The following is a 26,713-nucleotide window of genomic DNA, read 5'->3' on the forward strand; positions in this document are numbered from 1 at the left end:
ATATATTTACAAGTTAGTAAATGGTTTTTGTGAGATGTGAATATTTATTCAAAAATGGGTTGCTTCATACAGTTATTTAGGAGTGCGTATTTGTGAAGATAACTTCAGCTGTCAAATTGCCTTTCCCTTCCTTCAAGATCATCTCATATCCAGATATCCAAGAATAAAGAACAATAGAATACAGATGGCTACACTTAGTGGTGACCTTGCCAGCAATGAAAGAAACATGTTTCAATAAACCAGCAGAACTAGTTTGGACTACTCCATTGATAGGTGAATAGGCGAAAGGGGAGGGAAGTAGATAGAAGAGTCCAGTTCTCCATCCTATAATGCTATACTACTTTGACTCCCCTGTCCTTATTCCATGTGGAACCACACTGGACGTATCTGTTTTTTCTGTTTTGACAACAGCAGTGAAGAAAGTGGACCATCACATGCTTTTCCATTGTAACTCTCAAATAGAAACCATGAGGGAAAGGACAAGGCATTTGGACTAATTGTCCTACCAATGGTCTGTCCCCAGATCTGCACCTTAACGTGCTGACTGGACATGACCACGGAGGAGTTTAGCACACAGGGGCTCTTCCCGTCCTGGTGGAGACCTGGATCTGGGAGGGAAGCAATGGCTTGATGACCAAGCTGGGGACCTACAGAGCCCCTGGCAGCTACACTACCATCCCCACCAGGAGCCTAGCAAGGTGTGAGGCCCTGCAGGAGGGCTGGAGAGACCACAGGCTCCTCCACAAGAAGCCGCAGGGGTCACTCTTGTCACCATGCCAGAGAGTAGGGCCTGGTGGGCATGAAAGAGGAGCCAGGAGCCGGTTTCACAGGAGACAGAACTGTGCCTTGCAAGTGCTGAGCACATGGTGGGCTTTACCAGGACAAGTATGCCTTAACTAGCCTGGCTGCCTGGCAGAGTGCACCTCTCCCAGGACCCCTCCTCCGCCCCCGCTAAGGGTTTGCAGACAGAGGCCAAGGACACATATCCTCCAGGGTAGGCTTGTGTCCCCAAAGCACTTTTCTGGCAGGGTTTGCCTGTACCAGGCCCTGTGCTGCCTGCCTGGGGTCGGGGGGGATGTTGGATGAGGTGTGCCTCCCAGTCCTCTTTGCATTCCACCTGACTTCCACAGACCAGAACCTTGCCTCCCACAGCCCCCAGCTCCCAGCCCCAGGTGGGGCTTTTCCGGAAGGCTACACACCACCCCTGTCTCCTGTGGGCACCTGGGAGCAAGTGGTTGTTGGGGACAGCAGCCAGGGAATCTGTGCTTGTCATGCCTCTTTGTCTTTCTCCTCGTGTGCACTGGAAGCTCAAAGACCAGGGCTACGACTGCTTTCTGCTAAAGCATACAACTTTATTGATGACACACAGATGCAGACGCAGGTGGGGGAGGGTGGGTCACTTTGGTGGCTGGAAGGGAAGGGAAGTCTTGGCGGTGGGCAGGTTTGCCACCCGCACACTCAGACAGAAGAGAAAGGAAAGGTAACTGATTCAGCGGTGCGGTCAGAAATGCACTTTCAGCACAAGTGAACAGACACGTGGGGTCTCTGCACAGCAGCCCGCTTAGGCAGGGAGACCACTGCTGCTGGAAGTGGATGTCCCTTCTCCACAGCTGGTAGCCAAAAGGAGCCCTTCCTTTAGCGTACCAAGAGGGCTGTGAGGGGGGACTTGGCAGTGCAGGTTGCCTGCAGACTGAGACACCAAGCAGTTAGTCCAGGCACTGTGAGGAGCCCTGCCCGGCCAGTGAGAGTGTGGTGGTCCAGGGAGCCACTGCAGCACTTGCCCAAAAGGTGTGGTGACCGGCTGAGGCTGCCTTCCCGGGGGCAGCACCCACTGCAGCTCTTCTGACGGCTCCAGATGCATCCAGTCCCATCCCGCCCGAGATGGCCATCTAAAGGACAGGCCTTTGCAGGAGCAGCCCCGTGTGGGGACTGTTGCCTAAGAGGGTCATGAATGAGAGCAGCGCCTGAACGCTGAACACTTCTCCCACCAGTGCTGGCTTTGCAGACAAAGGCAGCGGCACTCTGGAAACCTGAACCTCTGCACGTCCACTTCCCTCTGCTATCAAAGGAAACTCCAAGTCTGAAACGCACTTGGCAATCATGCCGTTAATAACCGCCATGCTTATTAGCAAATCTAATCCGGCCTGCTGCAGCATCGCGCAGCAGCCACGGGACACAGCCTCCCAACACACTTCACCCATGGACATCTTTATCTGGCCCTGACTTGGCACACTGGCACTGGAGCTTTCCAGCACCCACACAGCCTGCTCCTCCTCCCTGAGGGTGGGGTAGGGAGCGGGGATTGCGTTTCCACCCATGGAGAGGTTGCCCAAAGGACTATTGATGCAGTAGCTAAGGGCAAAAGCAGAATGCTTGGATTCACTCTTTCCCTGAAAAAAAGGACAGTTGGAGCAGTGGAGAACACCGCTGGCATTTTTACAGCTTCGTGCACTCCATGTAGTTTTATGTTCATAGGGGAATGGCCGCTGTTTTGTCGGGTGTGCTCGGTTGGCTTTGCCCCCCCCAGAATGTCTGTCCTCTGTGCCATCTGGGGCCCCAGGTTCATTCCACTGCCCATGCTCACTCCAAGGCCGAGCCATGGCTGTGAAATCAAACCAACTCTCAGGGTCCTCCTCATCAGTGTCCTGATCATCCTCCCATTCCTGCTCCTCTTCCTCCTCTGACATGTCACTTTCATCTCTTCCTATGGTCAATTTGTAAACACAGTAGCAGGCACCAGCCCCAATCATCAGTCCTGCAGCCATCCACCCCACTTCCCGGGCCCGTCCCATGTTTAAGACTATGCCAGCCTCAGCCAGGACAGGATAGGGCTGTGGTGCACCTGACTAAAGAATATTCAGAATGTGTAACGTTGGAGCGAGGAAGTCTTCAACTTCTTCCAGGCTCTTCGGTTCTCTTGCCAAGAATCTATGGGCAGAAAAAGAAAATTAGGCCTTTTGTGTTGCCTGGGTATGTGGTTTCCTGGAGAATTTGTGGGGAGTGCAAGTTTAGATAAAGGTGAATTACTAGCAAATTAAGTTTTTTGTTCTGTCGTTCCCATTTACCCTCAGGAGCCATCATTTGTGTTCCAGGTTTCCAGAGAAAGGTGACAGATGGGACTGTGCTACCATACACATAGGAGTGACAGTAAGATCAACAGACTTTCCCTTCATACCCACAAACCTCCAGCTACAATATGTCCCACCAACCTTTGCCAAACTCAAGTCGATGCTTCCTGTCCTTGTCTCCTGGTGTCTGTGTTTCCTCCACAGTGATCTGTGCACAGGGGCTGGCAGGACAAACGGAAACACAGGTAAGCAGCAATGGAGAACTGAAAGTGTAGGGGATGGATGAGCACTGAAGGTTCAATACCTGTCATTCGAATCTGAGGTCCTGAGTTGACAAGATTGCTCACTGCCCCCATCCCCACCTTCCTAATGCAGGCTTCCCCGGCCCCAGCTTGTCGTCCGCCATTTCCCCAGCAAAGGCTGCCACACCCCTTTCCCTGCACTGAAATGGGAGGGGTGTTTAGAAAGAAGGGGCCAGGAGAGGGCGACTAGGACCCGGCCCTCCTGGATCCCAGCGCCCCTTCCCCCCACCAGCCTGAAGCATGGTCCCGAACTAAACCCACCTTTATGCCGACCTGCACACTTCCCACCAAAGCAACCTTCTCTGGTTGACACTTCAGCCGCAATCTACAGACCAAATAGATCTACAAACCTGCAAACACATAGGGCACCAAGGGGGGAGGGGAACCGAGTACTTGGTGGACGGACCCGGACCTGAGACGTGGTGCCTTGACTGTGGAAGCTTTCATTCCTCAGAGTCTGGGTAACAGCCATTCAGTGCCCTCGCCCCCCACCCGCAGCCCCGACACTTCTAATTAACATGAGCTCGGAGTGAGCTGGGGGTGGGGGCGGGGACGGTATTTAGAAAGTAGAGAAAGAGACCCAGCCTCTATCCACCCGAACTCGGATCCACACGGCTGTTGACCCTCTCTCACCCCCACCTCCTGCCCAGCAGCGCCCACCCTGGCACCCACCTGCACGGTCCGACCTAGTTTCCTTCTCCGTTCACACGCCTGCGGAGTAATAGGGGGCTGGTACCCAGACAGAAGCGACTAGCAAGCAGGACTTCTGCTCCAGGAGGCTCTTGGTCACGTGACAACCACGTCACCAGTGAGCTTTAGCCCCCGATTTCCACTCCCACAAGCAGTGCGGCAGGCTCCCCTCTGCCCTGTACCTCCCCCTCAACATGCTAGGTCCTGCCGCTTTTCCCCTCTAACAATATCAGAAACTGGAAGTGGGCGTATGTCGCTGGGGATTGAACTTGACTTTTTCTCATTACAGCGAGGGGCGGCATCTTGTCCTGCATCTACCCCTTAGACTTCTTGGGGAATACTCATCCTTTTCTGGTCTCTGACACTCCTGCACGCCCCTTCGTTAATTTCAGCACCTTTCAGGTTCTCTGCGCCAAAATTTGAGGGGGGAGCGGGGAGCAGAAAAGGAAGTTCAGGTAGTTCTGAGGGTTTTGTTAGTATTTTTGATATACTGATGGTCTCTTTGGTGCTTCCTTTTTATTCTTTCTAGCTGCATTATCTGGTAATTAAGATAAACAATAAGACCAGTTTCACCAGGAGAAAAAAGGAGCTAGACTATCATCTGGAAAACAAAGTGCAATGTTAAAAAGAGGATTGTCCTCATAAAGAAGCCTCATTGATTTGGTGTAGTTATTTTATAACATATTGAAAATATTTTCTTCTAGCTGAACAGGAAACAGCAGTTTTAAATAGCATATTAAAATCCAAATTTAAAAACTTGTCCTGGGGGCACCACACAGTAGCCTAATGGCTAAATCCTCGCCTTGCATTCTCCAGGATCCCATATAGGAGTTGCTCCACTTCCCATCCAGCTCCCTGCTTGTTGCCTGGGAGGGCAGTTGAGTATGGCCCAAAGCCTTGGAACCCTGTACCCACATGGAAGACCAGAGGAAGCTCCTGGCTCCTGGCTTTGGATCAGCTTAGCTCCTGCTGTTGCAGCCACTTGAGGAGTGAACTAGAGGATGGAAGATTTTTCTCTCTGTCTCTCCTTCTCTCTATAAATCTACCTTTCCACTAAAAATAAAATAAAATAAAGTAACTCTTACAAAAACATATTCTTTCAAATGAAACTGATATTCTTTCAACACAATTTAGTAAATAATGGATACATGAATCTGTAGTAAGAAACTCCATGTTCTCATCTTGACCTTTTAAGATTGGTGAATCGCTGTCTCTTTCTTCCTCCTGGCCGAACTCATAGAATTACGTGTCGGATGACAGAAATCTTAATAGAAGACTGCTGGATGGCTTCCACTCTTGCTTAAAAGGACAGATTTTGTGGATCCCAACTACAGATGGAACTTGCATATGAAGACAAGTTCACAAATTAGTAATTTCACAGAAATGTGTACTTCCTTTGAAAAGATTTTATTTAAAATATTTTCTGAAGGTTCATGATGCAACCCATAAATCACTCAGAAATTACAGAACTGCCTGTTATCTGACAGATGAAAAGGAGATTTCATTAAGGGAATTTCTAGTCCATCGTGATGGGGTGTGAACTCTCCCAAGTGCACACCCTCCTTGCTCTGTGTCACCCAGGCAGTGGCGAGCGCTCAGCACATCCATGGAGATGGTGGTGAGGCTTGGGGTGGGTGACTGCGAGTCCTGCCACGCACATACCCCTGATGTCCATATTACTTTCTCTCCACAGGTGGCAGCCCAAAGCCCAGGGTCCTGAGCAGTCACCCGGAGAAAGAAGTTTCTTCACTCCGTGCCTCACTGCACCACCCATACAAGCCCCACAGAAGAATCCCTAGAACCCAGGGCCCAAGTATGCCAAAGGCAGTCCCCAGTCATCCACCTGTCTCCCCCAGGGCAAGTCATACTCTAAATATAGCCTGTCCAGGCAGCTGCTTTCTCAGACCTTTGAAATGTGACACCCCAGCTGGAGGCCTCCATGTGAGGGGTCCCAGTGTGGGGGAGGCCCCTCCAGGAGGTGAGACTCAGCTCAGAACTCTATCTGGCTGGCCAATATTTAGAGCTCAAGAATCTTACACAAGTCTGGTCTTCCCCACATTTTATGGTCTAAATCCACACCAATATCATATAACTCATCTCTCTAAATATCTACCTCATTTGTCTTAGCATTATCCTCTTATGCTGTTCTTTTTGAGGCCCTTTATGTCCTTATTTTAGACGGACAGATTTTCTTCAGGATGCCTGACACACAGACCTCTCTGCTGCAACTGACCCTCATTCTGTTGGCATGGGGGAGGCAAAGTACTACACTTGTGCATGGTTTTGATGTATACATTAAAAAAATAAATAAAATAAGGAGTATGGAAAGCCTGCCACAGACAGATGCTTTGGTATTCTAGAGTTGGTTCAATAATACAGATTCCTTTGCACAACACTTAGTCAGCCTTCAGGGACACTTCTGTTCCACCTCACTGTTATAAAATACTTCCCCGTTTGAGCTCTCTTCCCATGATTTCATTGTGTACCCTACTAACCACCATTCTCTTGGTCTGTCAGAGCTTTCAGGATTTGGATCCACTCCCTCTCCAAAGCTTCTTAAACTTCTTGGGTATTGTAACTCCACTCTTTTGACCCACAGTTCCTACCAAGGAATCTGAGGAATAATATTTAAAACTTGCTTTGCTCCTCATTGTACATCTATCAATAAATAATAAATCTGATATCTTTTTGACATGTTAAATGCCTAACATGCATTCTTTACAGTGAAAAAGAAAAATTCTTAAGCAAATCTCAGCCTGTTAAAAATTCCCAAGTCTGCAAAAGACTGTGAAGCCCCTGCTAAAAGGGATTTCTTGGTTTAAGTCAACTTAGTTCATATGTGATGTGTGACTTAAAAAGTACTCTCAAATAAAAAGGATCGGCAGGTGGTAACATTAATGGAATTATGGAGGGTGAAAAAATAAAATATAAAATACTGTGTTGTGAAAAAAACGTTTTGTCTTTTACTTGTGTCTTAGTTTAGGCTGTTGGGTTGCAAATCACAGAAATAAAACCGTGTGAATGCACAAAGGGATAAAGACCAGGCTCAGCTCAAATTCCTAGGTTGGAGCAATTGATAGTCTTTTCAGGATGCTGTAAGTCCACTGATTTTTCAGGGTTTTATTTTTGTTCCAAATTCAAATTTTATTGAGGGAGCTTTTGATTGGTCTGTTTGGGGGCACAATGCCCAGCCTTTCGCTGGGAAAATCATAGAGTATTTAAGCTGTAAATGTACTTCCTTTCTTTTCTCAGAAAGAAAGGGAAATTGTTTCAGATGTTGTTGATTTCTAGGAGCCTTTCACTTTGGACAGCAGGTCTTAATGTAATTTCCACAATGACTGAACATTACAAAGGCACAGTTATGAAATTGCGATGCTTAAGACTGACCTTCGAGCCAAGGCCACCTGGCTTTCCTGGCACAATCTCAGAAGACTGCATCTATATTGGGGTCTTATCCTCAGTCTTACATGACCTAAACTTTGACTTTATACACTGAAAGCGCATGGTTCTGTCAAGGAAGGACTCCCACTCATTGAGACCTAGATATAGGAATTTGGTCCTGAACACTCAAACCCATGAGTTTCTGCATTCTCTCTCTTTAAGTAGGGCACAGGGGAAGCTAAGTCTCAACAAAAGTGACAACTGAATAATTCACCCCTAGAAATACCACTATCAGGGTGCTGCAGTTTCTCGTTAGTCTTAATGTCCTTTTTCTTCCTATAGATAATGAAGCCACAACCTCAGAAAGTTGCTTGGTGAACTTATGATCAGAGCAAGGGCATTTGTCCACCTTAGGAAATGGCTTTCAGTGGAAAAGCTTGAAGTGTTCTTATACAGCATGGGCTTCTGCTGGGCATACCTGAATATTCTTTTCAGCTCAGCAGTATTCCTTCTCTTCTGGACAGTGTCTGGGTGGGCACTTTGAACGCTTTCCTGACATGCTTTTTCATATATTCCTATGCTTGATTATGACCCTTTATTACACATGACTTTCCTTCAAGAGAATTGTCCAGTTGACTTGATTTCTGTTTACTGAAGTTCAATCATGTCCTCATATTGCCTCCCAGTAGTGACACCAGTGAATTTTCCTGCAGGTCTGTGTGTTTCCAAACATCCTTCCCCCACCTCTTGAGTTGTTCCCGTAGTGTCTGCAAGTTTTACAAGTTATGGCCAGAAAACAACCTCATATGGAAACTGTTAGGGCACATCCAACTGAAGACCTTATGCTCTGAAAAAGATTATTTTTTAAAATCACGCTGTTTCTGTATGGAGTGTTAGTTAAAAGTTGTTTGGTTGTAAGTAGCATAATTTAGTTTAAAAGTGAGGGATGCAATTACTTTCTTCCCTTTCTTACTTGAAAAATGTTACATATTTGGCTGGCAGTTATGGAGCTCCTCAAACCATGCCAAATCAGTTAAGTGTGTCCTAGCCCTCACTGTTCCTCTAACACCTATGTTACAGAATCTATTGTACAGAATCTATTGTAACCCAAATGTATCTTTCGTGTGTTTTGCATATCACTCAGCATGCACACCTTTGTATCTTGCAGATTCTGACTATGTACTTGCTATTTCTGTTCACTTTTTCCTGTGTTGCTAACTTCAGAGATCTTGATACCTGCTCCTTGGTAATGAATGCATGTGAAAGTCTGCAACTCACTTTTCTACAGTCTGGCATGGTCAGAAGACCTTCTTAGACTCACTCTTTCAAGACCCTGATATGTACTAGGCTCCAAAAGACACTAAGATTGCTTTGAAAGAAGTGTTTAACGTGCTCAGCCAAGTGAGACTATGTGGGACTTTTGGAGGCCGTCATCCAACATCCCTCCCCCACTTGTTTCTTCCTAAAATGAAAATAGTTTTTCAGTATTTTTTTCCTTCATGAAGAGGAGGTTGGTTGGAGGTGGGGGGAGGGCAAAACAAAAATAACCCAAAAGTTGTAAGAAAGTAGAAACCACACTCTCAGTCTAGGTTTCCTTTGCTCATTGCTGCTTCATTTCAAATCTGGGAGTAGGTTGGGAGAAAACGGTAAACATCAGTGGCTGAGGGGAGGGATAGCGAAGGGAGAGGCTGCTGTCCCAGGAGCCTAGGGAAAGGAGCAACGATTTTGCAAGAAAGTATGAGTGGCTAGTAACCCCAGGGGAAGAGGCTGTCCCTTTCTGGTAATCCCGGGAAGGGAAACACAACTATAGGGCGATGGAATTATCTAAGAAAGAGTAACAAGGCTTAGCACCGGGGAAGGAATGGAGGGGGGCGGGCCCTCTTCTGCCGCACTGCTGGTGGGAGGGGAAATTGGGGGCCCGAGTTGGTGGATGACGTAGCTGTCACGTGACCAAGAGCTGACGTGTGCAGAAGTCCTTCTTGTCCTGGTCCTTGTTCCCGTCTGAGTACCAGCTCCCTACTGCCCTGAGGGCGGGCGGGCCTGCGGCAGTGGGAAGAAAGAAGGAAATTGTCCCGGATTCCTGCAAGTCAGTGCCTGGGAGATTCCATAAAGAGAGCACGGCCCAGGGCGTAGGGCGGAGACCGTCGCGGGTCCGGAGGCGCCTCCGCCGTCTCTCCTACTCGCAGCCCGCTTTCCAAGACACTCGTCCCGCCCGCAGCTCCTTTCGATGCTGCGAGCTGGTGCGTAGAGGGTTGTTTGGGGAGGAGCCCAGAGATTGGGAGAAGGGAATCTGCTAGGAGCCTAAACCAGCAATCCGGAAAGGGAGCGGTGGTCTGGGTGTTGTCCCCAGTTCATTGGGACGGCGCCGGCGGGAAATCACTGGACCTGAGGGTCGGGAGCGGAGGGGTGCAACGCGATGTTGTCTGCAGATCCCAGAGAGGGGCAACGGGGCTGGGAAACCGTTGACAGCCAGGCCTCCGAATTAGGGAAGAGTTTCGTGCTCTAGGGAGTGGTCCGTCCACCAAACACTCACTAGCTACTGTGTGTCCCGTCTTTCTGCCTGTGGCCGTGGCTCCCTTACCTGGCTTTGCGTCTAGAGGGTCTGAGCCTCTCTCGGCTGACTCCGTCTTTCCGTACGTTGCAGCACAACCAACGTCAGGCAAGAGAAGAGGAAGGAATTAACCCGGAGAGTTGAAGGTCAATTTGAGGGTAAGATCTAGGGACCCTAAGAGGGCTGGGAATCGGGGGTGGAAGAAGCTATAGAAGGGGATAATCTAGATTGAGGTTTGAGTGAGTGTGTTTCTTGCACCCAGCGGACTGTGGAGAAATGGCGTGTAGGGTGTGTGTGTCTGTGTGTGTGTGCGCGCGCGCTGCGGGGAGGGGGTCGAATGACAGTAGGAAAACCTATCAAAGAGTTTGCTCTCTCCTCAACAGGACTTAGTCCCGGTGTTTTCGATCTGTCATCCTGCAGGTCGGCTGTAGCAGGTGGCACTACTTGAAGTAAAGGGAGGAAGTTTCCCCAAATCGGTAGAGGTCGGTATGGGCTTGGGGGCTGCCTGGGATGGGGGAGGAGTTGGCAATCAGCCATTGTTTGCACAGGTTCACCCAATCCTACTTTTTTCCTGACATCCCTCCCATTTCAGGTTAGGGAGGGGCAAGCATGTTTGTATTTTGAATGGCGCAGAGATGTTAAAGCACAAAAGCCTGACGACCTGGGTGGTAATTCAGTCAAGCAACAAATGAGCAGTCAGAATCCTTCATGCTCTCTGTTTTCACTGGCTGTGTTCTCTCTGCAGACCGGAGAGATTGTTGGGCGTGGCACACCTCCAGGAAGGGGAGGGCAAACAGCCTGTGTTGAGGAGGTTAGTTGCAAGGGTACTGCCTCCTGGGGACACCTTAGATTGTGGTGACTGATGCCACAGAGCTTGCCAACTCCATTACATTTTCCTAGTCTTGTGTTCAGAGTGGGTTGGGTGAGGTTGAGGGAAGGATGAAATGAAGGGAATAGAGATTTGGCAACAATCTACATTTCTTTCCCAGCATTCATTAGCTGTTCTTCCATCCCTCCCTGCATGGGGCAATACAAACAGAAGAAAAACTCAAACCCTGCTTCCTTCCTTTCTCTCTAGGTTTCTACCTCAGGAATCAGCTATTGTGAGCTTAAAGTGGCAGAAGACCCTCACCCTCCACAGGCCGGCACCCAGGCCCTTGACCCTTTACCCCAACCCTGAGTGACTACTCCATTTGTTGGTCCCTGCAGTTGTCAGGGACGATTGCATGGGCTACGCTAGGAAAGTAGGTTGGGTGACTGCAGGCCTAGTGATTGGAGCTGGTGCCTGCTACTGCATTTATAGACTGACCCGGGGAAGAAAGCAGAACAAGGAGAAAATGGCTGAGGGTGGGTCTGCAGAGGCCGATGATGCTGGGGACTGTACTGGGGTCAGGTTCAATGAGTGGTCCGACGACGATGATGACAGCAATGAAAACAAGAGCATAGTATGGTACCCACCTTGGGCCCGGATTGGGACTGAGGCTGGGACCAGAGCTAGGGCCAGAGCAAGGGCCAGGGCTACCCGAGCACGTCGTGCTGTCCAGAAACGAGCCTCCCCTAATTCAGATGATACAATTTTGTCCCCTCAAGAGCTGCAGAAAGTTCTTTGCTTGGTTGAGATGTCTGAAAAGCCTTATATTCTTGAAGCAGCTTTAATTGCTTTGGGTAATAATGCTGCCTATGCATTTAACAGAGATATTATTCGTGATTTGGGTGGTCTCCCAATTGTTGCAAAGATTCTTAATACTCGTGATCCCATTGTGAAGGAAAAGGCTTTAATTGTCCTGAATAACTTGAGTGTGAATACTGAAAATCAGCGGAGGCTTAAGATATACATGAATCAAGTGTGTGATGATACAGTTACTTCTCGCTTGAACTCTTCTGTGCAGCTGGCTGGACTAAGACTGCTTACAAATATGACTGTTACTAATGAGTATCAGCACATGCTTGCTAATTCCATTTCAGACTTTTTCCGTTTATTTTCAGCAGGAAATGAAGAAACCAGGCTGCAGGTTTTGAAACTCCTTTTGAATCTGGCTGAAAATCCAGCCATGGCTAGAGACCTATTCAGGGCCCAAGTACCATCTTCACTGAGTTCCCTCTTTAATAAGAAGGAGAACAAAGATATTATTTTGAAACTTCTGATCATCTTTGAGAATGTCATTGACAATTTTAAATGGGATGAAACTGATCTTACTCAGAATCAATTTGAGGAAGGTTCACTTTTTTCCTTTTTGAAAGACTTTCAAGTATGTGCTGATAAGGTTCTGGGAATAGAAAGTCACCATGATTTTTTGGCAAAAGTGAGAGTTGGAAAATTCATGGCTAAACTGGCTGAGCGTATGTTCCCCAAGGGTCAGGAATAACTTCTGGATTTTGTAGTTTGAAGCCACACATGTTGTGAGCTATACCTTTTCTCCACCTTGTTTATATGGTAAAGGAATCCTTTCAGCTGTCAGTTTGGAATAGTGAATACCATTTAACCTAGTTGGACTTCAGGTTTTAGCTGGATGAATGAGTATCACTACTTGTTATGAAAACATGTTTGTTGCTTTTTATTTTGCAGCCTAGAATGAAATATTTTACTATTTCCTCTGCACAAGTGACAGTGAATCCATTTGTCATAAGTAAGCTCCCTCTACTGTCATTTTTGTTGATTTGATTTGTGTATCATTAATAAAGTTGTGTGTTAATTCTGTAATGACAAAAAGAATGAAAGAAGAAACTTGCCTTGTCCTTTGGTTTACAATCTAGTTGGAGAGGCAAGAAACATACAAAATGAAAGAAATCTGAGACCATTTAGAGCATGCACGTATTGTCAAGTGTGCTCCGTCAGAGAACATGGAGACATAGGCTTTTGCAGAATACACTGCTTGGAGGAGGCAGCCACTGTACATGAGCTCAGAAGGTGGCAGGTTGGGTGGGTGTTCCATGAGACAGGAATAAGGGAGGAATTGTGTGAGAAAAGCATTGACATAGAAATCTTTCTATGACAGCTTAGAGCAAAGAATATGAGCAGTAGGAATAAGTGCTTTGGAAAAACGGAGAAAGCCAATTTGGGAGGGCTGTTTGACTATTATCCGATTGAACACAAGCAGCCAAATATTTTTGACCAGAAAATAATTGAGAGCCACATTTGATCATTATCCTATTGAACATAAACAGCCAAGTATTTTTGACAAGAAAATAATTGGGAGTCATCTAAAAACTCCCACCTTGCCTTCAACATCCTACAGTGTCAACGAAGGTGTGGCTAAATGGGCCTTCTGAAACCCTGGTGGTGATTATTTGATACTATATATCATAAACCGTAGAATATGTAAACACCTCATCTTGAGAAGTGATCAAGTAATTGACCAAAGATGATGTGTATAAGGTTGTTCATCCCAGCCCTGTCTCAGCTGGTAAAAATTGGAAACCACGTAAATGTCTAGCATACTGGATTGGTTGAATAAGTTAAGGAATGTTTACAGAGTAGGCTATGGAAAATATGCTGATGAAAATCTGTATTACCAGGAAAGATATTCATCTTGCATTACTAAGTAAGAAAGGTAGGCCAGATAACATTGTTCTCATATTTTGAGAATAACAAAACATGTTTAAAAGGTACTAGAATCTCTGGAATTATAAACATGGAATAGGCAATAGCAGTTATCTTTGGGTGAAAGAATAATGAGTGATCTTTAGTTGTTTTTACTTTCTATTCATCTACTCTCACTATCTAAAATGAATATTGATCATTAGGAAATTTTTACAAGATGGAAATATTGAGAATGAAATAAGCAATTGATTATAGCATAAACTGTGAGGAAAAAATATTTAGTAGAAGAAAAATGGAGCGAGGTTTCCTTCTTGAAATGATAGATGAATGGTAAAGGCTTATCATAAAGACTATTGTGAGGGCTATATGAGATAATATGTGCAAGGTATTGACAATGTTCTGGCATATAGCAGTTAATCAAGAAAATGAGGGGCTTTAAGTACCCAAAATGCAGGATTGATGGTTTGTTGGCTGAACTTTGTTTTGTGGGGGTCATTCTGCCACATTTCAGTGTCATTTAATAAATAATATGCTAATAAAGCTTAACATTTAATTAAGTGACCACTGTGTAGAGTTCTGTCATTTATATTAGACAACTATTTAAAAAGTTCTCAGGTTCTGGCACCCTGACTCAATAGAATAATACACTATTTGTTGGGGCTGGCATCCCATATGTGTGCTGGTTCTAGTCCAGGCTGCTCCACTTCCCACCCAGCTCCCTGCTCATGGCCTGGAAAAGCAGTGGAGGATGATTCAGGTCCTTGGGTCACTACACCCACTGGGGAAACCCAGATGAAGCTCCTGGCTTCAGATTAGCTCAAGTCCAGCCATTTAGGTCATTTGGGGAGTGAACCAGTGAATAGAGGCTCTCCCTCTCTCTGTCTCTTCTTCTCTTTATGAATCTGCCTTTCAAATAAAAATGAATCTTTTTTTAAAAAAAGAAGTTCTCAAAGAAATAGGGTTTTCTTTCTTTTCAAAGGACAAATTGTTTCTTTAGGAATAACGTCACCAACTTCTACAGTGCATCCCTAATTGGTTCGGGATATTGCTTTGTATATGAATCTGGAAAAAGATTAATCCTCTGTTAAGATGAACCCTCTGTTCTGTTATGATCTGGTTTTAGCCCCAATTCTCCATATACACTTTAATTACATTTGTAGTAAACAGGAGAACAGAGAATTGGTTGGTTTGAAATTGTTGGAGATGGTGGACCTATTGCATCATGTGGGAGCTGATGTAACACTAGTATGAAGGGTGGGGTGAATGACCAAGGGACAGGGTTTTTTATGCTTCTTTTTTTTAGACATAATAATACACATATATTTAAATATTTTATCTGTATTAATTTACCCAGGGAATTTTTATATTTTCACAAGTGGTTTAATCACTTGCTGTGAAAATTAATGTAAGTATCATTACTGAAATCTTGGTCCTAGAATTTTTTGTTTTCTTTCTTTATATTTATTTTTGTTTTTATTATATTGTTGAAAATCTTTACATTGTTAATTAGGGTAGAAAGGTACAAGGGCTATAGGGAAGTGGGTAAGAGTCTTATTTCCCTATTGTTTCCTTCATATATCTGAGGTAAAGGGAATATTGAGGGAGAAGTCCCACCCAGTCTCCCACCCATCCCAGGGCCCCGATGTGGGGCATACTCTGAGATTCTTGCTCAAGTGGTTTTGATAGTTCACCAGTTATGAATCGCTGCCAATCTCGCCACTCCAAGCACTATGAGGTTGTTGAAGAATCCACTGATTGACATAGTCCATCAGAGTCTCCATTTGTCCAGTATTTCACTGCCAACATATAGCTGAGGTGATGGATTGACCTGTTCTGTCTTCTGTCTTTTCTTGTTTAGGGTTCTGAGTCAGACATTTCGATTGGGGATATCCCCAAAAGAAACTTTGAGGTGTTCCCAGACCAGATTCTTGTATGTACTAGCAAGCACAGGGCCCGCCACAGTCCATCGCCCCAATCAGCTGGTGGTTGCAATTGCTGGGTTGGTTTTGTTTTCAGCCCCGACTTCCACTGGAACCAATGGGTGTTGCAGTCCAGCCTGGTTCTGCCCAGCACACACTCGGTCCTCACATAAACCAGTGGGAGCTGCAGCCCAATCAGAGCGACCCACAATAACCCCCACCAGGTCCGCCCCTACCCTGGTTTGCCAGTATGTGTAGCAGACTAGTCCAGTCTGCCCCATATCCCATTTGGCTCTCATACATGTCGAAGGGTATTGAAGCTTAGTTCCATCTAACCAGCTCAACTATCCAGCCCTCACGGATGTTGTGCCTTTCTGTCTAGCCACACCAGCCCCTGTCCTAGTTTTTTGTGCCCTCCCATGGGAGTGGTAACCCAAGAGGGAGGAGCCCACTATTTCCCTCCTAAGTCTCTCACTTCCAGATTATGCACTCTCCAGGTGGTTCTGTGGTTAGACTTGACAGTATTAGCCCCCAGTGCCAGCTTCTATTGTTAAGCAAGAGAAAATAATTTGGGAAGCGGGAAGATAAATCTGTTTAAAATAATTGAGTTTGTTTTAAATAAACATATAAATAAGTAAATCTGTGTAAAATAAATGTCATTTAGCGGAGATGTCTACTGCAATTTTTAAACATATCTATATTTGAAAGGGGGAATGGCCAGAAAGGGGGAGAGCGGTAGAGGGAGAGGGAATAGAGAGAGGAAAGGTGAGGAGACAGATCTTCCATCTGGTTATCTCCCAAAATGGGCAAAAGCCTAGAAATCCATCTGGGTCATCTGCATGGGTGACAGGCGCCTGAGCATTTGAACCATTTTCCACTGCCTTCTGAGGCACTGTAACAGATGGGTGGAATGTAGGTGGAACAGCCGGTATTCAAACTGGCCCTCCAATATCAGATGCAGATGTCAGAAGCCATGGATTAAACCAATGCACCAAGAATGCTAGCAACGCTATTGTCGTTTAAATGTATTGATCAAACCCTCAGGAGAGGGTTCGAGAGCTATGACATGGTAGATAATAATGGAGGACATGAGAGTGGATGTGACAGAAGGTGCAGAATAAAATTGAAGAGCTGCAAAAAACCAGACACAAAAACCTGTGGAGACTTCGACAACTGGTGAAAAGTGCAGAAAATGGAAATGGTATGGATGCTCCTTCACATACTTTTACTATGTATGTATCTATATATTTTTTGCATAAAATTGGATTTTAAAACAGGTAAGCCTTCAGAGCCTAATTAAAAGTTTTCTCCTTAAAATTAATAAATCTTCAATGAAACTTTTTGGGAAAATAGAGACAATGAGTACAAACTTGTTCCTTAACTCAGATATGTAGCTTGATCATCTGAAAGAAAAAAATTCAGATTAAATTAAACCATGTTAAACTTGAGGTGCTAAGTGACTTTTATAGTCGGGGTAAAAATAAGGTTTACTGATTAACTTGCCATAGTGAGGCAGGAATGGGCCTGACTAGTGCCCATTCACCTCTCTCCCTCTCCACTTGTCTTTCCAGTTCTCCTCTCCCTCCCTCACCCTGTCTTTATCTCCTCCTTCTGGGAAAGGATGGAGTGTAGGCTGCCAGTCTTTCTGTCTTTTTGGTGAGCTTTAATTCCAATGACACCATACTGTGCATAGTGGCATTTAATATAAAATGATGTGATAGGATGCAAAGATGTTTCCAATCCCTTGTTGAGCAGAACAGTGACTGAGGAGCTAGTCTCAACTTGGTGCAGCCAGGTGTGTCCTGGGTTGTCCTGCACTGGCATTATTGACATCATATAAGCTTTACTTGGGGAAAGAGCTGGGTGAAACACCCAGGTCACAGAGTGGTATTGTGATGTTTTCACCCAAGAGATTGTCACTGTTAGTTCTCTGGGGATCGGCAGAGTTCCAGGATTGTGGCAGTGATTGTGCCCATTTTGTGGGGTCAGGAAAGAAACCATATCTTCTCTTTCGGGAGGACAGCAGTTCCTGGCAACCTGAGGGCATTACAACTGCAGAGGATTCCCTGCTGCTTTGGTGTCCCAGATTGAGAAATACAAATAAGTCCATCCCGTTCCAAATGGTGATTTTACAATGATGGAATTCAATAATGTTGGAAATTGACATCCAAAACACCGTATTTTAAGATCGGGGAAGGGATTTCCTTTTTAAAATGTGACAGGCATTCACGGTCACACACACACACACACACACACACACACACACACACACACACACACACAAAGACAGAGCTAGAGAGAGGGCTATCCAACTGGCTGATTGACTTTTCAAATGCCCACAAAGATCAGGGCTGGGCAAGCTTGAAGACTGGAGCTGGGAACTCAACCCAGGCCTCCTACCTGGGGGCATGAACCCAAGTGCAGCATGCTGCCTCCTGGCATGTGTATTAGCAGGGAACTGAAAGTTGTGTGAAGCTGAGGCTCCTATCTGGGCACTCATGGAATACAGGGTCACAATGGGTAGCTTAGGTGACTGGTCAAATGCCAACTTCAGGTTTCCTTTTTATAATTCACATTTTACTGTGCTTGTTTCAAAAGAGTTTCCAAGTACAGGTTTGGAAAATTGATGTGATTTAGGCAAATTTTATACTTGTGGCTCTCTCTAAATAACTTCTGTAAACTCTGGTGAGAATGGCTTTTTAAATAATAGTTCAACTATTTTCAATGCTAGTTTTTACAGTACTTTTACATTACATCCCATGTTGTAGGTTTTCTCTGGTTTCTCTGTTTCCTTGCCTTCGACTCAGAGTTGTCTCCCTGCCATCGTGGGGTGTGCCCTGTCCTGAGGGTGTGGCACTGCACAGGAGGAAGAATATTCACTTTTCAGAGTGGTGCACCTCCATGACTGACCCTCTGCATTGTTTTAAAAGAGAGTCTTAACCAAGTGTAGGTTTGGCAGATTGATGCAGTTCAGGCAAATTTTATGCTTATCGCTTGCTTTGATTAATTGCTCTAACTTCTCTTGAGAACAGATTTTGAAGGATGTAACTATTTTAAGCCCTAGTTTTTAAAATACTGTTTATTTGATTGAAAGGCAGAGGGACAGAAAGAGAAGGGGGAGAGACGAGAGCAGGCAAGAGAGAACAAGACAGAGAGAGAAGGAGAGAGAGAGAGAGAGAAAGAGAGAGAAGGAGAGAGAGAAAGAGAGAGAAAGAAAGAGAGAGAGAGAGAAGCAGAGATGAAGACAGAGAGCTCCCATATGCTCGTTCACTCCCGGCATCCAGGCTGGTCCAGGTTGAAGCCAGAAGGTGGGAACTCAATCCAGATTCCCCACATGGTTTACAGGAATTCAGCCACTGGAGCCATCACCTGCTCCCTCCTCAGGTGCTCATTAGCAGAAAGCTGGAATACAGCCCAGAGCTGGGACTTGAACCCATGTACTCTCACATGGTTTGTGGGTGTCCCAAGTGGTGTCTTAAACCACCATCGCAAATGCTCACCTCAATACTTGCTCTTTAGATTATGTTTATATAACATCCCATGGTGAACGTTGTCTCTGTTTCCTTGCCTTTGACTCATTGCTGTGTGCTGGTCGTCCTGGGGTGTGCCTTGTTCTGAGAGTGTGGCACTGCACAGGAGGACATTCGCTTTTCAGAGTGGTGCACCTCCGTGACTGACATTCTGCATTAGCCTCTGTCAAGCTGGTGTTGATAGCCTGGACAATGTGTGTGTTGGGGGATGGGTGGCGAAAGGCGGGGGAGGGAAGGGGAGAATAGGAAACCTTACTAGGGGAGTGAAATTGTCCTACCATGCTCATTCAAATGCCATTGGATCCAATCACGAGAGTGAGCTAAGCTTCACTGTGGCCCTGCTGACCACTAACACACTCACAGGCACTGACTACTAACATCATGCAGGTCGAGGCAGTAGGTGAATGCTATCAATACAAGCATTTTGCTGGTTCTTGGAGCCTCCTATTTTACTGAACATTTTGAGTTAGCATGTTATCAACTGGGATAAAATTTCCTTCTGGAAAAAAAAAAGGATGGCGATTTATGTTACTTAAGAAACACAATGATCAAAAGACCAGATTCTTATGTTTTCTGGTCAGAACATTCTCTCCCAAATATCAATCTACATCAGAAACAAAATTATCATAGACATTTAGTGCTCAGGGAACTTAGGCAACTTAGCTAGATGTTGGTGCCACTATCTGCACTATGGCCATTGACCTTTTGCTGTAATAGATGCTTCTAGTCAAAGCTGGAATTTCTTCTAGGACAAGGTTGCAAATTCTAAATTGGCAGAGGTAGCGCATCAGGAGTTGGTAGTTTTACCAAGATTCATATAAATGTTCAAATTGATTATCAAGCAGAATTTGTGAGGCACAAACTTTTTTATGAAGCAGTATGTTTATTTTTGTAAATTATTTTTAATTGAAAATAATGGTTCTGTATATTTGTGGGGTTTTGTTTGACGTTACAGTACCTGCATACACTTGGAATGACAAGCTAATTAATATACCTATCACCTAACACAGTTGGATTTTTTTGTCATGAGAACATTTATAATACATTCTTCTAGAGACTTTGAAATATGCGTTATAGTTTCTATACTGTGCAATGAAACACTGTAATTTATTTTTCCTTTATCACTAAGCTTTTGCATTCTTTGATCAACATCCTTTCCATTCCCATAACATCCTTCTATCCTCTATTCCCAATAGCCACCATTCTACTCTCTGCTTCTATGCATGCAACATTTTTATATTTCATATTAATGAGACCATGTGGCATTTGTCTTTTTGTGCTTGGTTTATTCCATTTAGTATATAATGTTCCTTATATTTAAGCATGGGGGCACAATAGTCAAAATTTCTTTCTTGTAAAAGGCTGACTAGTATTTTGTCACATATATATCTCATATTTTCTTTGTTAGTAAGCAATTAGACTGCTTCTGTAGCTTGGCTATTGTAAATAATGTTGTAATGAACATGCGACTGCAGATGCCTCTTTGAGAAACTAGCTTAAGTGTCTTTGAATATATATCAAGGAGTGAGATTGTTGGATCACATGAGATTTGTTCTGTTTTTGTTTTTTAAGGATTGTTCGTACTATTTTTCAAAATGACTATACTAGCTTATACTCCTTCAAACAGTAGGTCACAAGGGGATCCTTGTTGTCCTTTTCCTCTCCCACCTTTCCTCATCCATTCCTTTCCATCCCACCAAGAGACCTACATGGTTCTGTGTGCTTCTCACCTATGCAACAAACATTTAAAAATAAACTCAAGGTTTTAAAAAAATTATTTAGTAAAATGTCCATACAGAAATTTTCCATCAACTGTTCTACCCTTCATATGGCTTCAATTGTCAGGTCTGTGACAGGGAACGTTGGGAGCCAGGAATACAGCCTGGGTCTCCCACATGGGTGGGAGGGGACCCAGCACTTGAACTGTTGCTGAATTCTCAGGTTCATTACCAGGGAGTTGGATCAGAAGCAGAGTAGCTGGGACTAGAACCAACCTGCTGCTCTCATACAGAATTCTCATGTCCCAAATTGTGACTTAACCTGTTGAAATTATGCCAATCCCACAGTTTTTAAAATTTGTTCTAAATAAATTTCCTTTTACATGTCCCTCAAATCTACTCAACTTCTCTCTTTTTAAAAGGTTTATTTTAGGGGCTGTTGCCCTATGGCACCGGCATCCCATACGGGCGATGGTTCATGTCCAGACTGCTCCACTTTCGATCCAACTCCCTCCCTACGGCCTGGGAAGGTAGTGGAAGCTTTGGGCCCCTGCACCCATGTAGTAGACCAGTAGGAGGCTCCTGGCTTCAGATCAGGTTAGCTCTGGCCAAGGTAGCCATTTGGGGAGTGAATTATCAGATGGAAGACCTTTCTCTGTCTCTCCTCTCTACATAAAATCTGCTTTCTTAAGATCAATTTGATTTATTTGAAAGGCAGAATTACACACACACACACACACACACACACACACACACAGAGAGAGAGAGAGAGAGAGAGAGAGAGAGAGAGAGAGAGAGAATCTTCTGTCCTTTGGTTCACTTCCCAAATGGTCACGATAGCTAGAGCTAGGACAAAGCCATAAGTTTCATCTGTGTCTCCCTCACGGGTTAGGATTCCAAGCACTTGGGCTGTCTTCTGCAGCATTCAGGCACATTAGCAGCGAGCTGCATTAGAAGTGGAGCAGCTAGGACTTGAACTGGTGCCCACATAGAATGCCAATGCTGCAGGCAGCAGCTCAACTCACTGTCCTGTTTTTTGTTTGTTTTCAAAATTTCATTGTTATACAATTGTTATGTTTTTCATTTTAAAATCACTACACCTTTCTGCACATTTCCTTCTATGGATTCTGTCACTCAAACAGTATTTCTTCACTATTAAACCCAAATGTGATGGTCATGTCTCCCATTAAGGCACAGTGTTTCCCCATTGCTCCTTGAGTGTAGCAAGAGGAACCCTGTAGGAACATATATGAAAAGTTTAAGCAGCATTTAGTACATAATGACAGAATTCCTGCCCTTAAGAGTGATCGCAGCTGAGCTCAAAGCTATTTATTTAAAAGCTGTGTGTTCTTGATGTTCTTTTCCCTCATCGTTTTCATTCATTGTTTAGATTTTCATTTGGTCTTCCTGAATGCTTATTTCATTCTCAACAGTAACATTTCCTGTTTCATTTAATCCGACTGAAGTTTTAAACTTGAAAACCATGTTTTCAAATCCAAAACATTATTTTTCCTGCTATAAATGTGTTCCTTTTAGTGCTGTTATCATTTTGTTGCCAGAGATATTATCTTACTCTTTCAATGGTTCTGTTTAAGTATGAAGTCAGATAAGTTTTGAAATACACACACAATGGGTAAAAATAGTGTCCTAAGAGAGTAATACAAGGGACCACAAAGATCTGGAGAATGGAAAACTCCAAGGGAGGTCTTCTGGGAGAAAAGCAGAACCAGGACTTGATTGACATTGAGCTCTTGATCTTGTGTTTATTCTTCATTTGTGTCACGTTGTTTTATTAGACATAGCGGAAAGAACAGCCTAAACAGATTAAAACATTTTAGGAAGTATCTTTAGACTGCTAGCCATAATTTACCTGCTTGTTCTATTAATCTATGTTTCCCACCCCTTTCAAGTCTTTGGTATTTCAGCTAGCACAGTGCATCAGCTACCATTGCTTTTTGCTTGTCACCTTACTTAAACGACATATGACTCAGAATTTAATGTCTAGGAGAAAGCAAGGTGCAAGCAAATAAACCGAGTAGAGAGAAAGGCTTGACCAACAATGGACACCATTGTCAAAGGGCTTATCCTGTTTATTTCCTCCAGGGAAACATCTGAGTACCTAGAAAGAAATAAATACACAAGATTTACTAAGAGTGGGATGACAGACACAGGAAACTGTTAAAGATTGTCATTTATTCTATGACTGAAATCCTGGAAAGACAGTTGTTTTTCCTCTTTCCCTTGAAGAGGAATTGTTTATTCTTAACACAGAAGTTTACTATTACGTCAGAGATTATGCATATGTACAGATTTACATACATACATTATAGAATACATACATACATTATAGAATACTCTGTGCTTTTAGAATTTAAGACATTTATTTGTTTTTTACTTCATTTGGAAACCAGACAGACACAGAGACCTTTTAACTACTGGCTCACCACCCACCTTCAAAGGTCCTTATCTGCCAGTGCTGGTCTGGGCCAAAGACAGAATGTCAAAACTCAATCCAGGTTTCCCACCTGAATGACAGAGAATAAGCTGATTTGTTTTGTTTTTGAAAAATCGATCAGATTCACAGAGAGAAAGGACGGAGTAAATTATCTTCCATTTGCTGGTTTACTCCCCAAAGCCTGCAATGGCCAGAGCTGAACTGATCTGAAACCAGCACCCAGGAGCATCTTCTTGGTCTCCCAGGTGAGTGCAGGATCCCAAGGCTTTGGACCATCTTCCACTGCTTTCCCAGGCCACAAGCAGGGAGCTGAATGGGAAGTGGAGCAGCCAGGTCATGAACTGGTGCCCATATGGAATGCTAGTACATACAGCATGAGGATTTAGACATTGAGCCATTGTGTCGGGCCCAGACCCAGTTAATTAAACCACCATCTCCTGCTTCCCAGGATTTACCTTAACAATAACCTGGATCAGGAGCTGAGTTGAGACTGAAAGTAGGCATTTTTATATAGGATATGGATACCCCAAGTAATGTCCTGACCCTTGAGCCAAGTGTTTGCCTTACAATACTCTATGTAAAATATAAACTTATGTTCTTGTTTCTCCTTCCTACAGTATTTTTTAAACTATTATTTGCTTCAGGAAAGGTTTGTGGAAAGACTAAAGACAAGAAAGTACGACATAAGGTATAGATGCTGCCCTGCACTGTATCTACTTAAGGCTGTGTTTTTTATTTATTACTGCTCAAGACGCAAGCGTCCAACATGAAGATTTGTCCTTTTCCTCAGTTGCTGAAAATTTTGTGCCTCAAATATTCTCTTCTTCATACTTTTAAGTCTCTGTGGAATTCTATTGAAACTTTCCAGTGAGGGAGGAAGAGAGAAAAAGAGACTCTTCTATTCTCCAGTCTATTGCCAAAAGTCTATAACAGCCAGAGTTACTTCAGACTGAAGCCAAGAACCAAGAACTCATCTAGGTCTCACATGGTGGCCAGGATCCAAGTGCTTCAGCCTTAATCTGATGCATCCCAGCATTTACACTAGCTGAACCTCAAACCAGACACACTCCCAAGTAGTGTTGTATTAAATGCCTGCCCACCAGGTGATGCCCTGAGACCTCTATTTGAGTGACAAAATTCACTAGCATTGAGTTTGCTTCTGCAAGGGCTATACAAAGTTCATTGCTTCCAGATTAATTTTAAAAATTGTTACCGCCTGGTGAAATAACCTCGTGGCTGATGTCCTTTGCCTTGCATGCACCGGGATCCCATATGGGTGCTGGTTTCTGTCCCTCCTGCTCCACTTCCCATCCAGCTTCCTGCCTGCGGCCTGGGGAGGATGGCCCAAAGCCTTAGGACCCTACAACTGCATGGGAGACACTGAGGAGGCTCCTGGGTCCTGATTTCAGATCGGCTTGGCTTCAGTTGTGGCCAGTTGGGGAGTGAGCCAGCGGATGTAAGATCTTTCTCTGTTTCTCCTCCTCTGTAAATCTGACTTTCTAATAATAATAAATAAATGCTTTTTAAAAATTGTAATTATTTGAAAGGCAGAGAGACAGGGTGATCTTCCATCCTCTGATTCAATTTTGGTTCACTTACCAAGAGGCCACAAGAGCTCGGTGTGGGCCAGGTCAATGCCAGAAGCCAAGAATTCCTTCTGGTTCTCCTACATGGGTCACATAGACCCACATACTTGGGCCATCACTTTCTGCTTTTCCCATTGCATTAGTGGAAAGCTAAATTGCAAGGTGAGTAGCTAGAACTGTAACACTTAGAGATGAGATGTTGATGTTACAAGCAGTCAATCTGCTGTATCACAACATGTGCTAATTTATAACTTTTGGGTTTTTTAACCTACAGGAATTAGGAATTCACCCCACACCTATGGGTGTGGCTGACCTGTGTCCAGATTTCACTCAAAGGGATTTTTATCTACTGAGGACTTTACCTGACAGACAAGCTATTTTGTATTCTGTCTTTGCTGTGGAAAGAAGTTTTATAGTCATTTCATGTACTAGTTGTGCATTTGTACAGTCTGGATTTAGAAAGGGGCTCAGTGCTAGTTTCCCATCTTTCACAGCCTAGAGGCTTTGCCTCTTGTCATCATAAGAGATTAAACTCTTGTCCTCAACCCTTAAAAACCAATATCCATCTGTTTGTCTTTATACTGAGCTCATTGTTGCTAGCTCGTTTGTGTCCTGGGGATTTCCATTTTACACCTGTGAGCTTGAATACATTTCTGCTTTTAGCAAGCGTGTGTATTCTGTCATTTCTTCAAGTGGGAAGGGGAAGCTTTCCAAGTCAGTCCAGTGTTCTATTGATTAGAAGTTTCTTAGATTTTTTTTTTTTTTTTTTTTTGTGGAGGAAGAGGGGTATTGACTAGAAGTTTCTTAGAATCTCTTTGGGGGGATTGGATTGTGTGGGTTTTATGTCATTTTTTTTTAAAAGACCTATTTTATTTTTATTGCAAAGTCAGATATGCAGAGAGGAGGAGAGACAGATAGGAAGATCTTCTGTCCACTGATTCACTCCCCAAGTGACCACAATGGCCAGAGCTGCACCTATATGAAGCCAGGAGCCAGGAACTTCTTCCACCTCTCCCGCACAAGTGCAGGGTCTCAGGGCTTTGGGCCGTCCTCAACTGCTTCTCTAGGCCACAAGCAGGGAACTGGATGGAAAGCAGGGGTGCTGGGATTAGAACCAGGGCTCAAATGTCATGTCTGGCGTGTTCAAGGTGGGGACTTTAGCTGCTGGCCACTGCACTTGGCCCATTTATCATGCCTTTTAAGATGTATTAAGAAGGTTTCCAGACAGATATTGTATGGTTTTTACCAAGTTTTCTGCATCCTATCATGGCAATGGTGGGGAAGCAACAGATAAATTCTTTTTTAAAAGATATATTTAGTTTTCTTTGAAAAGCAGATTTTACACACACACACACACATACACACAGAGAAGGAGAGACAGAGAGGTCTTCTATCTACTGATTCACTCCCCAGATGGCCACAATGGCCAGAGTTGAACTGAACTTAAGCTGGGAGACAGGAGCTTACTTAAGATCTCCCACATGGGTTCAGGGGCCCAAGAACTTCAGCCTTCCTCTGCTGTTTTCTCAGGTCATAAGCAGGGAGCTGGATCAGAAGCGGAGTAACCAGGACACGAACCGGTGCCCATATGGGCTCTCAGAACAACAGGGTAGAAGATTAGTGTGCTACACCAATGCACCAGCCCCCAGATAACTTCTGTCAACTATGATGTAAGTGAAATGGGGGTTATTAAATCTGAAGTGGCCATGGGAAAAAGCAGAAATGGTAAGTTGCTGCGGAACAATGACAATATGATTATATGGACTTCTTCCAGCAACATCTAAGGATGTCCATAAACATTTTTGAACTGAAATACTTAGTAGAAAAAATAATAGATCTTAAAGTGATTCTTATTTAGTTGCTTCTTTTGGAATGGGATGTCAAAATAGAAATTGTTAATTATTGCTATAGAAAATAAAAGCCTGACATTTTGCACAATGGATTTTGTGCAAAAACCGACTTGTGCAAAAAA

At 44.3% G+C, this 26,713-nt stretch overlaps 2 protein-coding genes across 7 annotated transcripts; one reads left to right on the forward strand and one right to left on the reverse strand.

Moving 5' to 3' along the window:
* Positions 1 to 1,353: 1,353 nt before the first annotated feature.
* On the reverse strand, positions 1,354 to 4,166 carry ARMCX6 (armadillo repeat containing X-linked 6). Of its 5 annotated transcripts, XM_058658417.1 has the most exons (5): positions 4,043 to 4,101; positions 3,632 to 3,720; positions 3,373 to 3,510; positions 3,210 to 3,289; positions 1,354 to 2,928 (listed from the first exon to the last, which is right to left on the reverse strand). In XM_058658417.1, the coding sequence occupies exon 5, from the start codon at positions 2,790 to 2,792 to the stop codon at positions 1,890 to 1,892; it is 903 nt and encodes a 300-aa protein (XP_058514400.1). In that variant the 5' UTR covers positions 2,793 to 2,928; positions 3,210 to 3,289; positions 3,373 to 3,510; positions 3,632 to 3,720; positions 4,043 to 4,101; the 3' UTR covers positions 1,354 to 1,889. The 5 variants fall into 5 exon arrangements, with proteins under 5 accessions (XP_058514400.1, XP_058514398.1, XP_058514399.1 ...); XM_058658415.1 differs by lacking the exon at positions 3,373 to 3,510 and having other exon boundaries at positions 4,043 to 4,166; XM_058658416.1 differs by lacking the exon at positions 3,373 to 3,510 and having other exon boundaries at positions 3,210 to 3,331.
* A 5,232-nt stretch (positions 4,167 to 9,398) lies between these two features.
* On the forward strand, positions 9,399 to 12,693 carry ARMCX3 (armadillo repeat containing X-linked 3). Of its 2 annotated transcripts, XM_058658783.1 has the most exons (5): positions 9,399 to 9,681; positions 10,039 to 10,150; positions 10,413 to 10,474; positions 10,738 to 10,803; positions 11,071 to 12,693. In XM_058658783.1, the coding sequence occupies exon 5, from the start codon at positions 11,219 to 11,221 to the stop codon at positions 12,356 to 12,358; it is 1,140 nt and encodes a 379-aa protein (XP_058514766.1). In that variant the 5' UTR covers positions 9,399 to 9,681; positions 10,039 to 10,150; positions 10,413 to 10,474; positions 10,738 to 10,803; positions 11,071 to 11,218; the 3' UTR covers positions 12,359 to 12,693. The 2 variants fall into 2 exon arrangements, with proteins under 2 accessions (XP_058514766.1, XP_058514767.1); XM_058658784.1 differs by lacking the exon at positions 10,738 to 10,803.
* The last annotated feature ends 14,020 nt before the right edge of the window (positions 12,694 to 26,713 follow it).

The sequence above is a fragment of the Ochotona princeps genome, chromosome X, assembly GCF_030435755.1.
Source record: "Ochotona princeps isolate mOchPri1 chromosome X, mOchPri1.hap1, whole genome shotgun sequence".
Lineage (NCBI taxonomy): Eukaryota > Metazoa > Chordata > Mammalia > Lagomorpha > Ochotonidae > Ochotona > Ochotona princeps.